The sequence below is a fragment of the Sciurus carolinensis genome, chromosome 9 (assembly GCF_902686445.1).
Source record: "Sciurus carolinensis chromosome 9, mSciCar1.2, whole genome shotgun sequence".
Classification (NCBI taxonomy): domain Eukaryota; kingdom Metazoa; phylum Chordata; class Mammalia; order Rodentia; family Sciuridae; genus Sciurus; species Sciurus carolinensis.
In genome coordinates, this window is record NC_062221.1 from 28665763 (window position 1) to 28679445 (window position 13683).

At 53.1% G+C, this 13683-nt stretch overlaps 1 protein-coding gene across 1 annotated transcript; it reads left to right on the forward strand.

Annotated features, from left to right (window-relative positions):
• Nucleotides 1-558: 558 nt before the first annotated feature.
• Lamb2 (laminin subunit beta 2) lies at nt 559-13544 on the forward strand. Its single transcript, XM_047565086.1, is given in 40 exon segments — nt 559-673; nt 758-843; nt 974-1146; nt 1232-1367; nt 1449-1522; nt 1906-2094; nt 2184-2196; nt 2199-2246; nt 2477-2553; nt 2555-2680; nt 2764-2884; nt 3202-3390; nt 3586-3765; nt 3886-3998; nt 4279-4358; nt 4434-4566; nt 4755-4913; nt 4991-5118; nt 8149-8281; nt 8476-8668; nt 8739-8882; nt 9107-9338; nt 9422-9585; nt 9667-9891; nt 9980-10197; nt 10306-10376; nt 10378-10400; nt 10489-10611; nt 10614-10729; nt 10731-10827; nt 10830-10860; nt 10953-11137; nt 11211-11452; nt 11529-11711; nt 11713-11878; nt 12170-12377; nt 12455-12596; nt 12794-12970; nt 13062-13221; nt 13301-13544. Coding segments are annotated over 39 exon segments (5394 nt in total). The 5' UTR covers nt 559-673; nt 758; the 3' UTR covers nt 13438-13544.
• Nucleotides 13545-13683: the final 139 nt, after the last annotated feature.

Here is a 13683-nt window from a genome sequence, read left to right on the forward strand (position 1 = left end):
CATACTTGGAAACCGAGGCAGCACTTCTGCCTATATGTTACAATGACTAGGGACAGCAGAGCTACCCGGTCCTGTGTTTTAGGCAGGGTGTGGCTTTCCCCATGTCTTCCCCAGCCTCTGTCCTGTTCAGTTGGGGCTGTCCTAAAGCTCCCCACAACCCCGAATAGGGGAATTGGTGCCTCTTTTGCACCCTTCTGCCTCATCACTGATACTGGAACCCTGGGATCAAACAACTGAGGTGACAGTGATTTCCATGTTGATGCCAGTGACAACAGCTACAGGCTGCTTGACCCTTTATTGCAGATCAGAAACCTTTCATTTGCTTCTGTCACGCCCTCAACATCATGCACACTCTTCCTGAGGTGGCCTAAAGCACCAAACCCCCAACCTTCCCTTGACCCTTGCATAGATTTGGCCTTAGGGGCACAGTAAAGATTTTTGGAATCTGGTCAAAGTCTGGTTCCCTGGGGAGTGGTTGGGGGTGGAGTGGCTGGGGATCTGGGTTTCTGTCCTGTGCTGTTTGCCTGCCTGGGATCCACACCATGCTTTCCTTCCTGCCGTGCTTCCCAACTTTGCTCAAAGTCGCCAGAATCGGAGCTGAGGGATCGCTGGACAGACACTGGGACCAACAGAGGGCCCAGAGGGAAAAGCGCCAAAGACCCACACAAGCAGGGTCAGCATGGAATCCTGAAGGGAGAAGTGGGGCTAGGGCACTGGATCCTTCATCTTCCCTCTCCCTTGTTTTCCTCCTCCTCAGGATGGAGTGGGCCTCAGGGGACAAAGGGAGGGGCCGGCAGGGACAGGCTGTGCCCTGGGAACTTCGACTGGGTCTGCTTCTAAGTGGTGAGGGGGCTGGGTGAGGGCCAAGGGTTGTGGGATGTGATGGTGGGTCCTGGGGTGGCTGTCTCTTGGGCACATGGGATGGGGCTACAGAATAGAAGTACAGCAGAACTGGCTGACCCACTGTCTTCAGTGCTGGCAGCCACACTGGCCCAGGCCCTAGCTCTAGATGTGCCTGGCTGTTCAAGAGGAAGCTGCTACCCAGCCACAGGTGACCTGTTGGTGGGCCGTGCTGACAGACTGACTGCCTCATCCACCTGTGGCCTGCATGGTCCCCAACCCTACTGCATTGTCAGTCACCTGCAGGTGCTGCTGGGATCTGGGTGGGCGGCTGGGTTAGGGTGGGGCTCATACTGGCTGAGGAACTGATCCTAACCCTCACTCAAACCAGGATGAGAAGAAATGTTTCTTATGTGATTCCCGGCGACCCTACTCTGCTCGAGACAACCCACATAGCCATCGCATCCAGAATGTAGTCACCAGCTTTGCACCACAGCGCCGGGCAGCCTGGTGGCAATCAGAGAATGGTGAGGCTATGGGTGGGGTATGGAGTGAGCAAGGATGCCCACCAGTTGCCTCAAGTCCTTGACCTCCAACTCCTGCCCCAGGTATTCCCATGGTCACCATCCAGCTGGACCTGGAGGCTGAGTTTCATTTCACGCACCTCATTATGACCTTCAAGGTGCCCAAATCACCCTGCTTGACTCTCCATTACCCCTGGACAGAGCCCCTGATCCTCAATCTAGTTCTGAGCTCATGTGTTATGCACTGACTGCATGGGAGGCTCCGCCTTTATTTCCCCACACTGTACATGTCTGCACTTCCAGGCCTTTGCACATGCTGTTCTGCTGCCCTCATCAAAGGCTGGGACAGGTGCTGTTTTCCTGGGCCCCATGATCCCTGGGGCCTCCCCATTAGAGATGGCTACCCCCCTTAGTTTATTGCCTGTCTTTGCATGGTCATCCCCACCTGTCTGTGAGGACAATCCCAGGCTGAGGATGACTCTCCATAGCCTGGGCTGGGCTTGGGTCTGGTGTCTGCTGATCAGCTATGCCCCCTACCTAGACATTTCGCCCTGCTGCCATGCTTGTGGAGCGCTCAGCAGACTTTGGCCGCACCTGGCATGTGTACCGATATTTCTCCTATGACTGTGGGGCTGACTTTCCAGGAGTCCCACTAGCCCCTCCACGGCATTGGGATGATATAGTCTGTGAGTCCCGCTACTCAGAAATTGAGCCATCCACTGAAGGCGAGGTAAGGTTTAAGATCTGGATTGGGGTGGAAAGAGGGCACAATGGGCCTCAGCAAGGTCCTGTATCTCTATGAACCTCCTGCCTCTCCAGGTCATCTATCGTGTGTTGATCCTGCCATCCCTATCCGAGACCCCTACAGCTCACGGATCCAGAGTGAGTGCCTCAACCTTGAGCTGGCACAATTCCAGTAACTTGCTAAGGATTATGTGAGGTCTCAGTAACTATTTTGGGTGCTTTCTAGGGCAGGTGCCAAGCCCAGTTTAGCTCAGGAAGCAGTTGACCGGAGGTCTCCCAAGGTGACCTTGGCAGCTGCAGCCCCTGGGTAAATACAGGGCAGCAAGGTCCAGTCTGGCTAGTTGACCCCAACCCTTTTCCTGACTCAGATCTATTGAAGATCACCAATCTACGAGTGAACTTGACTCGGCTTCACACGCTGGGAGACAACCTGCTCGATCCAAGGGCGGGAGATCCGAGAGAAGTACTATTATGCCCTATATGAGTTGGTTGTGCGTGGCAACTGCTTCTGCTATGGACATGCCTCACAGTGTGCACCAGCCCCAGGGGCACCAGCCCATGCTGAGGGCATGGTAAGGAGCTTCAGATAGCTGGGATATGGTTAGGGAAGAGGCAGGGCATGACCAGACAGTTTTGACAACCTATCTGCCCATAGGTACATGGGGCCTGTATCTGCAAACACAATACCCGTGGCCTCAACTGTGAGCAGTGTCAGGATTTCTATCATGACCTGCCCTGGCATCCGGCTGAGGATGGCCACAGTCATGCCTGTAAGAGTAAGTGAGACCCTGGCTCCATAGCTCCAGAACTCTGCAGCCTGGCTGTGCTCTGGGTGATCCAAGAACTGGTTGGTCTAATCCCTAACACCCACCTTATATCTAAGGAGATCCAGGTTTAATATCCCTGATGACCTCCTCAAACCTCCCACATCATCTACTCGGGCTAGGGGTCCAGGATGATGAGAACTTGCAGTCCTTAGGTCACAACCCTCAAATTCTGGCCTGTGACAGGGATCTAAGGTGGCATTAGGGTTCCCTCCTCTGTCCCTTACTCTCAGGAGCTGGTCCCTCAAGTGGCCTTTCCCTCCCCACAGAGTGTGAGTGTCATGGGCACACTCACAGCTGCCACTTTGACATGGCTGTATACCTAGCATCTGGCAATGTGAGTGGAGGTGTGTGTGATAGGTGTCAGCACAACACAGCTGGGAACCACTGTGAGCTCTGCCGACCCTTCTTCTATCGTGACCCAACCAAGGATCTGCGGGACCCAGCTGTGTGCCGTGGTAAGGCTGAAATTGGACATGAGCAAGAGAAAGCTAAGCCTGGGGCAGAAACTGGGAAGCCAGATTGTTGTCCAGGTTATGGGGAATTGCAGTGGGGAGGACTTAGGGTAGAACCAGACCAGGGACCCAGGGTGGGGACTTAGAAGAGGACTGATAACTGGGTTAGGATGACTTTGTACCTCTTTTTGTTCTCAGCTTGTGATTGTGATCCTATGGGTTCCCAAGATGGTGGTCGCTGTGATTCTCATGATGATCCTGCACTAGGGCTGGTCTCAGGCCAGTGTCGCTGCAAAGAATATGTGGTGGGCACTCGATGCCAGCAATGCCGTAATGGCTTCTTTGGGCTAAGTGCCAGTGACCCTCTAGGCTGCCAGCGTAAGTGCCTCCTGCCCTGATGCCCATGCTGACCTTTAATCCCAGCCTCTTACTCCTACTCAGCTGAACCTGAGTACTGCTTCAGTTCCCCAAGGTGCTGATATACTTCTTTGCCTGCAGGTTGTCAGTGTAATACACGGGGCACGGTGCCTGGGGGCACCCCCTGTGACTCCAGTAGTGGAACCTGTTTCTGCAAGCGTCTGGTGACTGGACGTGGGTGTGATCACTGCCTGGTATGACTGGAGGGAGCTGTGGTTCTGGGGTCCTGGGTACAAGACTGAGGTTCTGGGGTGCCCTCAGCCACCAGTGTCCATGTCCCGGTGGATGAGTACTTAAAGCTAAAGGTTCAGTCCTGGATGAGAAGCCTCAGGTTTGGGAGGGCAGGGGTGTGTCCCAGTAGACTGAAGGCCATGTGTTCACCAAGGGGTGGTAAAGGCTGAGGGGTATGGTTGGATTCCCCACTGGGTGGCGGGCGAGGTCTATTTCTGGCCCCCAGCAACCCTTTTCTCCCAGCCTGGCCACTGGGGCCTGAGCCACGACCTGCTTGGCTGCCGCCCCTGTGACTGCGATGTGGGTGGTGCCTTGGATCCTCAGTGAGTGCTATAAAGGGGACCCGGAAGGGGCAGGGGGAAAAGAGGGTATTCTTGAGTAACCATAGCACCCCTCAGGTGTGATGAGGCCACGGGCCAGTGCCGCTGCCGCCAACATATGGTTGGGCGGCGCTGTGAGCAAGTTCAACCTGGTTACTTCCGGCCCTTCCTGGATCACCTAACTTGGGAGGCTGAGGATGCCCGAGGGCAGGTGGGTGAGCCCATAGGATATGGGTGGAATGGCTAAAGAGGCTGCATTGAGGATGATGCCTTGTGGAGGATAGGGGTGCTATGCAACCTTGGGTGAGACCTTGGCAGGAAAAGTAGGGTTGGGGCTAGATATGGCAGAAAAGGCAGTGCCTCACCTGAGCCTCCATGTCTGACTGCATTACCTCTCAGGTGTTGGATGTGGTGGAACGCGTGGCAACCACCGGGGAGACTCCATCTTGGACTGGCCCAGGCTTCGTGCAACTGCGGGAGGGTCAGGTGCTGGAGTTCCTGGTGACTTCTTTGCCAAGGGCCATGGACTATGACCTGCTGCTGCGTTTGGAGCCCCAGGTCAGACCCTGTGACAACTGACCTGGAGCTGAACCTCTGGGTATGGGAGCATCTCCTCCATCATTCCCTTTCCCCAGGTTCCTGAACAATGGGCAGAGATAGAACTGACTGTGGAACGTCCAGGGCCTGTGTCTGCCCACAGCCTGTGTGGGCATGTGTTGCCCAAGGATGACCGTATCCAAGGGACTTTGCAACCAAACACCAGGTGAGGGTACTGATGGTAGCATTCATAATGATGGGGGTTTGTAGGGCCAGCCCTAAGATCTTTGAAGGACACCTGGAAGATCCTACTGCTCATTCACCTGTTTCTTCCTTCAAATGTCTCCTCCTGACTGCTGTTTGTCAGGCTCTATTGGACATGGCTGTGGTCACAGGAAGAGTGAAGACAAAATAGCCAGGCGCAGTGGCACATGCCTGTAATCCCAGCAGCCTGGGAGGCTGAGACAGAAGGATCACAAGTTCAATGCCAGCCTCAATAACTTAACAAGGCTTTGAACTATTTAGTGAGACCCTGTCTCAAACAAATGAAACAAAAAAGGGCTGGGGATGTAGCTCAGGGTAAAGTTAAGCCCCCATGGGTTTAATCCCTAGTACAAAAAAAAAAAAAAAGTAGATAAAACAAGGACTGCTCTCTGAGGTCTAAGGTTCAGAGGACAAGGCAAGAATTAATGAGAATTATTCAGTGTTACTATAGGAAGAGTCCATGGTGGTCATGTTGGTTGTGGGGCAGTGGCATCAGAGCACTCTGAACACTAGTCTGGTTAATTTTTTTTTTTTTTTTAATATTTTTAGTTGTAGATGAACACAATACCTTTATTTTATTTGTTTATTTATTTATATGTAGTGCTGAGTATTGAACCCAGTGCCTCACACGTGCTAGGCAAGCGCTCTACCACTGAGCTACAACCCCAGCCCTGGTTAATGTTTTATTATATTTTGGGCAGTATTTATTTCATGTATCTTTTTCATCATTTTACCTTTTTATTGGTGCTTGGAATTGAACCCTCGTGCACGTCAAGCATGTGCTCTGTCACTAAACTTCATGTCTAGCCCCAAAACTTAGCAATTTTTTTCCTTTGCAGTGCTGGGAATTGAACTCATAGTCTCATGCATTTTAGGCAAGCATTGTACCATAGAGCCACATCCCTCTTTTTGTACTTTTTTTTTTTTTTAAAATTTTGGGGATTGAATTTAGGGTGCTTTACCAGTGAGCTACCTCCCCAGTCCTTTCTATTTGTTTTTATTTGAGATGGAGACTTGTTAAATCACTTGGACTAGTCTTGAACTCACAATCCTCCTGCCTCAGCCTCTCAAGTTGCTAAGATTATAGGCGTATGCCACCATGTGCTGCTCTTTTTACATTTTTTATCATGTAAACATTTATACATACACAGAAGTAGAGAGAATAGTATAATGAATGTGGTTGCACCCTTTATAAACATTTCCCAACTGTGGCTTGTGTTTAACAAAGATTCACCTATTTGGGCGTAGTGGTGCATACCTGTAATCCCAATGACTTGGGAGACTGAGGCAGGAGTATTGTGAATTCCAGACCAGCCTGGGCAACTTAGTGAGACCATGTCTCAGATAAAATAAAAATGACTGGGATGTGACTCAGTTGTAGAGTGCCCTGGGTTCAGTCTCCAATACTACAGGAAAAACAAAACAAGCAAAACAAAACCTCAAAGGTTCTCCTAGTTATTGAGTGGAGAACAGACTTAAAGGGTTAAGGTAAAAAGCTGGAAGATATGCTAAAGACTACTGAGTTGGATAAGTGACAGCCAATGGGTCAAAGGTATAATAGGGATGGTGAGAAAAGGGAAGGCTCTAGAGGATGTAGTAGTAGCGCTGATGTCTTAAACGTGTAGGGAAGTGAGAGAAAGTGGAAAGGTGACTTGGGTTTTTGGCCTGGGCATCTGAATGGGGGTAGGGCTCTTTACTGAGATGGAGACATAGGGAGGAGCAGTTCTGAGATGCTTAGCCATGGAAGTGTGTGACTGGATTTCTGTGCCTGGAATTACTAGGAGGAGCCAAGTTGGAGATAAAAAATTGGGATTTATACTAATAAAGGGGTGGGTCTAGATGAAATGACCAGAGAAAGGGACAGAGGACTAAAACCAAGCTTCCGGGTACTCTAGTGTTAGAGGCTAGTAAAGAAGGAGAAACTAGAGGGCTGGGGGGAAACCAGGAGTGTAGGTGGGGACCAAGAAGGTAAGAGAAAAATGTGTCTAGAGAAGGAAGGCACAGTGAGTTCATGACATGCTGCTGAATGCTGGGTCAGATAAGAACAGAAGTAGCTGCTGGGTTTAGTTACATGGAGGTCATTGATGACCTTGGCACAGGATGGGACAGAAGTCTGCTTAAGTGGAGGGCTAGAGAGAAGAGACATTGACTATAGTGGTCTCTATTTAGGAATTTTTTTTTTTTTTTTTTTTTTTGGGTACTGGGGATCGAACCCAGGGTCTTGTGCTTACAAGGCAAGCACTCTACCGTCTGAGCTATCTACCCAGTCCAGGAATTTATTTTTTAAGAGAGCAAAAGTGAGGTGGAAAGCCAGGTGTACATGCCTGTAATCCCAGAGGCTTGGGAGGCTGAGTCAGGAGAATCTGAGTTCAAAGCCAGTCTCAGAAACTTAACAAGGCCCTAAGCAACTCAGCAAGACCTGGTCTCTGTATAAGATATAAAGAAGGGCTGGGGATGTGGCTGGGTTTAATCCCAGTACCAAACCAAACCAAACAAAACAAAACAAAAGTGAGGTGGAAACTAGGAGAAGACTCAAGGGATTAAAGGAGGATTTTGGTGAGATCAAATAACCAAAGTATGGGTTGGTAGGGTGATGGGAATGACCTAGGACACTGAGAGAGAAAGTGATGTACTCTTAGTGAAAATGAGCAGAGATTGTAGGTTGTAAGTCAGGGTCAGAGACAACCTGAAGTGCGAGGGAAATGCTGTGGATTTGTCAGGATGTATGAGTGTTTCCAATGAGCTTTGTCTGCCCAGGTGTATGATCCAGAGAGCCCTGTTTACGAGAATCCTTTGTACAGATCTCTGTGAGGTCCTCAGCAGCTGTCTGTTGGCCTGGACTAGCCTGGCTCAGCCCAGGCCCAGACCATCCTAACCACCCATAGTCTCTGCCTTGGCCAAGTGCTGGTTGCTGCAAGTGGGGTGTGAGAAGCCCAGCATGATGGGTACAGGGACCAAGGATGACCCCTGTCTTATACCTGCTTCCCTCTAGATACATGATGCTTCCTAGAGCTATTTGCCTTGAGCCTGGCATCTCTTACAAATTGCATCTGAAGCTGTTGCAAACAGGAGGAAGTACCCAGCCTGAAACCTCCTACTCTGGACCTGACCTACTCATTGACTCGGTGAACTATTGCCCATACCAACCAAGATGACAGGGTCTATGGGATGGGGCTTGTGGTGGTAGTAGAAAAGAGAGGTCTGTGACAGAAGAGGCAGGTTCATGGTGGTGCAGGGATGGGCAAACCCATAGCAGTGCTCTGGAAGTTCCAATGTGGTCCCTCATAAGACTTACACTCTTCTTTGCTCATCTCTTTAGCTGGTGTTGCTGCCCCATGTCCTGGTGCTAGAAATGTTCAGTGGGGGTGATGCTGCTGCCCTGGAGCGCCGTGCCACCTTTGAACACTACCGATGCCATGAAGAAGGTCTGGTGCCTGGCAAGATCCCTCCTTCTGAGGCCTGTGCCCCTCTTCTCATCAGCCTGTCCACCCTGATCTACAATGGTGCCCTGCGTGAGTACCCATGATGTGGGTTGGTTGGGCAGAAGTGGAGCCCAACCTGATTTGCACCCCCGTTCCACAGCCTGTCAGTGTGACCCTCAAGGTTCACTGAGTTCTGAGTGCAACCCTCATGGTGGCCAGTGCCAATGCAAACCTGGAGTGGTTGGACGCCGTTGTGACCTCTGTGCCACTGGCTACTATGGCTTTGGCCCCACAGGCTGTCAAGGTATTTGCCTCCCCCTTGTTCCCTTCTGTTCTCTCTCCTTCCCACTACTGTTCTCCCTCCTTCATCTGGCTCTGCTTCCTTCCTATAACTCTGCCTTGGACCCCATACTAACTCTTAGCCCTGGTTCACTTGCAGTTTCTTCCATTCCCTGACCTTCCCACCCTGACTCCACACAGACTCCCCTTAGGCTCTTTCCCTCAGCTCAGACTTTGCACTGCCCACAGCCTGCCAGTGCAGCCCTGAAGGGGCACTCAGCAGCCTATGTGAAGGGATTAGTGGGCAATGTCCCTGCCGCACTGGTGCCTTTGGGCTTCGTTGTGACCGCTGCCGACGTGGCCAGTGGGGATTTCCTAGCTGCCGGCCATGTGTCTGCAATGGGCATGCTGATGAATGCAACACCCACACAGGCACTTGCCTGGGCTGCCGTGATCACACAGGGGGTGAGCACTGTGAAAGGTGAGCCTAGAGGGGATATGAGTAGGTTGGTGGGTAGGTAGGCTGCCTGGGGATCACCCATATCTTCCTTTATATCCCTGCAGGTGCATTGCTGGCTTCCATGGGGATCCACGGCTGCCATATGGGGGCCAGTGCCGGCCCTGTCCCTGCCCTGAAGGCCCTGGAAGCCAAAGGCACTTTGCTACTTCTTGCCACCGGGATGGCTACTCTCAGCAGATTGTGTGCCACTGCCAGTCAGGCTACACAGGTAAGTAGGTAGGTGGCGGGTATGGGATCAGGGTGAAATGGCTGGGCTGAGCACTCATGGTTTCTCCTTGACTGTGAGCAGGGCCACGGTGTGAAGCTTGTGCCCCTGGGCATTTCGGGGACCCATCAAGGCCAGGTGGCAGGTGCCAGCCATGTGAGTGCAGTGGGAACATTGACCCTATGGACCCTGATGCCTGTGACCCCCACACGGGGCAATGTCTGCGCTGTTTACACTACACGGAGGGACCACACTGTGCCCACTGCAAGCCTGGCTTCCATGGTCAGGCTGCCAGGCAGAGTTGTCACCGTGAGTGTGGATATGGGAAGGAATGGTGGGGGTGGGGTTCCATGGTTTGAGCTCCCCTTGACTGTTGTGCTCATCTTGACTGGCACAGGCTGCACCTGCAATATGGTGGGCACAGATCCCCAGCATTGCCCATCCACTGACCAATGCCACTGTGATCCAAGCAGTGGGCAGTGTCCATGCCTCCCCAATGTCCAAGGCCTTAGCTGTGACCACTGTGCCCCCAACTTCTGGAACCTCACCAGTAGCCATGGCTGCCAGCCTTGTGCCTGCCACCTAAGCCAGGCCAGAGGCCCCACCTGCAATCAGGTATGGAACTCTCCTGCAGATCCCTGGGTAGATGGGCCCAGCAGTCTGCCTCATCTCAAGGGCTCAGCCTCTAGTGAGGCTCTGACTCCTGCTCTGTTTCCACCCTAGTTCACAGGGCAGTGCCAATGTCATGCTGGCTTTGGTGGGCGGACTTGTTCAGAGTGCCAAGAATTCCACTGGGAGACCTGGGTTGCAGTGTCGTGGTGAGGCAGTTGGGGAGCCAGGGTGGATGGAGGACTTCCTAGGATGCCCCATAGGGGCCCTAACTCTGTGGTCTGCCTTTTCTTGCAGCCTGTGATTGTGACCCTCGTGGAATAGACACACCTCAGTGTCACCGCTCCACAGGTCACTGTAGCTGCCGCCCAGGCATGTCTGGTGTGCGCTGTGATCAGTGTGCCCGTGGCTTTTCGGGTGTCTTCCTTTCTGCCACCCCTGCCATGCATGCTTCGGGGATTGGGACCGTGTGGTGCAGGACTTGGCTGCCCGTACACGGCGCCTGGAGCAGTGGGCACAGGAACTTCAGCAGACGGGTTGTGCTGGGTGCCTTTGAGAGCAGCTTTTGGCACATGCAGGAGCAACTGGGCATGGTGCAGGCCATTGTGGGTGCCCACAACACCTCAGCTACCTCCACACACAGCTTGTGGAGGCCACAGAGGAGCTTCGGTGCGAATGGACCAGAGGATACATGGTGGGATGGGGTAGAGGCTCAGTGTACGAGGGCTGAAGCCTCTCTAAACAGGCACTCATTGATGCAGGCATGAAATTGGAGAGGCCACTGAGCATCTGACTCAGTTGGAGGCCAAGTTGACAGATGTGCAGGATGAGAAACTTTAATGCCAACAATGCACTCAGTGGTCTAGACGAGATGGACTTGCACTTAATCTTACACTACGGCAGCTTAACCAGCATCTGGACTTGCTCAAGCATTCAAACTTCCTGGGTGAGTAGTTGGTCAACTAGGCAAGTGGACCAGGGTTGATCTTCAGCTGACTGCCTGCCTCTGCCCAACTTAGGTGCCTATGATAGCATCCGCCATGCCCATAGCCAGTCTGTAGAGGCAGAACGTCGTGCTAACACCTCAGCCCTGCTAGTGCATAGCCCTGTGAGAAACTCAGCAGATACCCGGCATCAGACAGAAGTGCTAATGGATGGCCAGAGGGAAGACTTCAACCGAAAACACCTAGCCAACCAGCGAGCGTTGGACAAACTCTCTGACCATGCTCGTACCCTGAGCTTGACAGGCATAAATGAACTGGTGAGGTGCAAGTCTGGGGTGAGACAGGTAGGTATGGATATTCTCATGGAGTCCTGAATTCTTCTGTGTCTGGCAGGTGTGTGGGGCCCCAGGGGATGCACCTTGTGCTACCAGCCCTTGTGGAGGAGCCGGCTGTCGAGATGAAGATGGGCAACTCCGCTGTGGGGGCCTTGGCTGCAGTGGGGCAGCAGCCACAGCAGACCTAGCACTAGGCCGGGCCCGGCACACAGAGGCAGAGCTACAGCGGGCACTGGTAGAAAGGTGGTGGCATCCTCAGCCGAGTGACTGAGACTCGACGGCAGGCAGGCGAGGCACAGCAGCGAGCCCAGGCAGCCCTGGACAAAGCTAATGCTTCCAGGGGACAAGTGGAGCAAGCCAACCAGGAGCTTCGAGAACTTATCCAAAGTGTGAAGGACTTCCTTAGCCGTGAGCCTCTCCTGTGTCTATGCTCTTCTTAGATTTATACTTGGGTCTCAGGGCTTGTACTGGTTTTGTTCATCTGACCCCAGGTCTGGTCCCTAAGTCACTGCCCATATGTGATCCTTTGGTCCATGTCCCTGGGTCTGTGCCCTTTGTATAGTCCCCATCCCTGTGGTCACATCTTTATACCTATTTACAAACTCCTATTTCATGTGTGATCCAGAGTCCACACCAAGATTATGTCTCCATACTCATGCTGGAGTATCTGTCCTTAAACTCTTGTCTGTGTCCCGGTAGAGGAGGGTGCTGATCCTGACAGCATTGAGATGGTGGCTACACAGGTATTGGAGCTCTCCATCCCAGCTTCACCAGACCAGATCCAGCACCTGGCAGTTGCAATTGCAGAACGGGTTCGAAGCCTGGCAGATGTGGACACAATCCTGGCACGTACTGTGGGGGATGTGCACCGAGCTGAGCAGCTACTGCAGGATGCACAGCGGGCAAGGTCTGATCCCGATCCTGACCCCTATCCCTGATACGGGATTCTGATACCTGCAAGCCCTGATTCCCCTTTGTCCCAAGGAGCCGGGCTGATGGTGAGAAACAGAAGGCGGAAACAGTACAGGCAGCACTGGAAGAGGCCCAGCGGGCACAGGGTGCTGCCCAGGGTGCCATCCAGGGAGCAGTGGTTGACACACAGGATACAGAGCAGACATTGCACCAGGTGTAGTCTCCCTAGGACATCAGTGGGGCAAGATTATGGGCATGTACCATAGATCTGTTTTTTTTTTTTTTTTTTTGGGGGGGGGGTGCTGGGGATCGAACCCAGGGCCTTGTGCTTACAAGGCAAGCACTCTACCAACTGAGCTATCTTCCCAGCTCCCCCATAGATCTGTTTAACCCTGGGCCTACTCATGGCAGGTACAGGAGAGAATGGCAGGTGCAGAGCAGGCACTGAGCTCTGCAGGTGAGCGAGCTCAGCAACTGGATGTTCTCCTGGAGGATCTGAAACTGAAACGGGCAGGAAATAGTCTGGCAGCCTCTACAGCTGAAGAAACAGCAGGCAGTGCCCAGAGCCGAGCCTGGGAGGCTGAGCAGGTGGGCTGAGACAGAGCCTGCTGGAGGAGGTAGGGGTGATGGCTGAGCCTCCACTGGGCTACCATGCCAATGCTGCCGTCTGTATCTACAGCTGCTGCAGGGCCCAGTGGGTGATCAATACCAAACTGTGAAGGCCCTGGCTGAACGCAAGTCCCAGGGTGTGCTAGCTGCACAGGCCAGGGCAGAACAACTGCGGGATGAGGCTCGGGGCCTGTTGCAGGCTGCTCAAGACAAGCTGCAGCGGTTACAGGGTGAGGACTGTGGTGGGGAGGAACCAAAGAGGTGGGACTGTGGGAAAAGGACCCCTAAGTTGATACATGTCCCTCTTAGAACTGGAGGGCACCTATGAAGAGAACGAACGTGCACTGGAGGGTAAGGCTGCCCAGCTGGACGGGCTAGAGGCCAGGATGCGCAGCGTGCTTCAAGCCATCAATCTGCAGGTCCAGATCTACAACACTTGCCAGTGACCCCTGTCTAGGGCCTGTTCCAATCCCCAGCCCCGCTCCGCATGCCTGTCTGCCTGTACATTAAAGAGCTCTCAGCCTGGCAGGGCTCTCAATAAACCAGTGTGAACCCCTACAGTGATGTCTGGGCTGTTTTGGGATGGGCGGGGTTTGCGCGGAATCTCCACACTGCCACCAGCTGGGTTCCCGCAGGGCCTAAGCGGAGCCCCTCCTCCTCCACTCGGATCCGCCCCGGAACTGCCTGTCGCC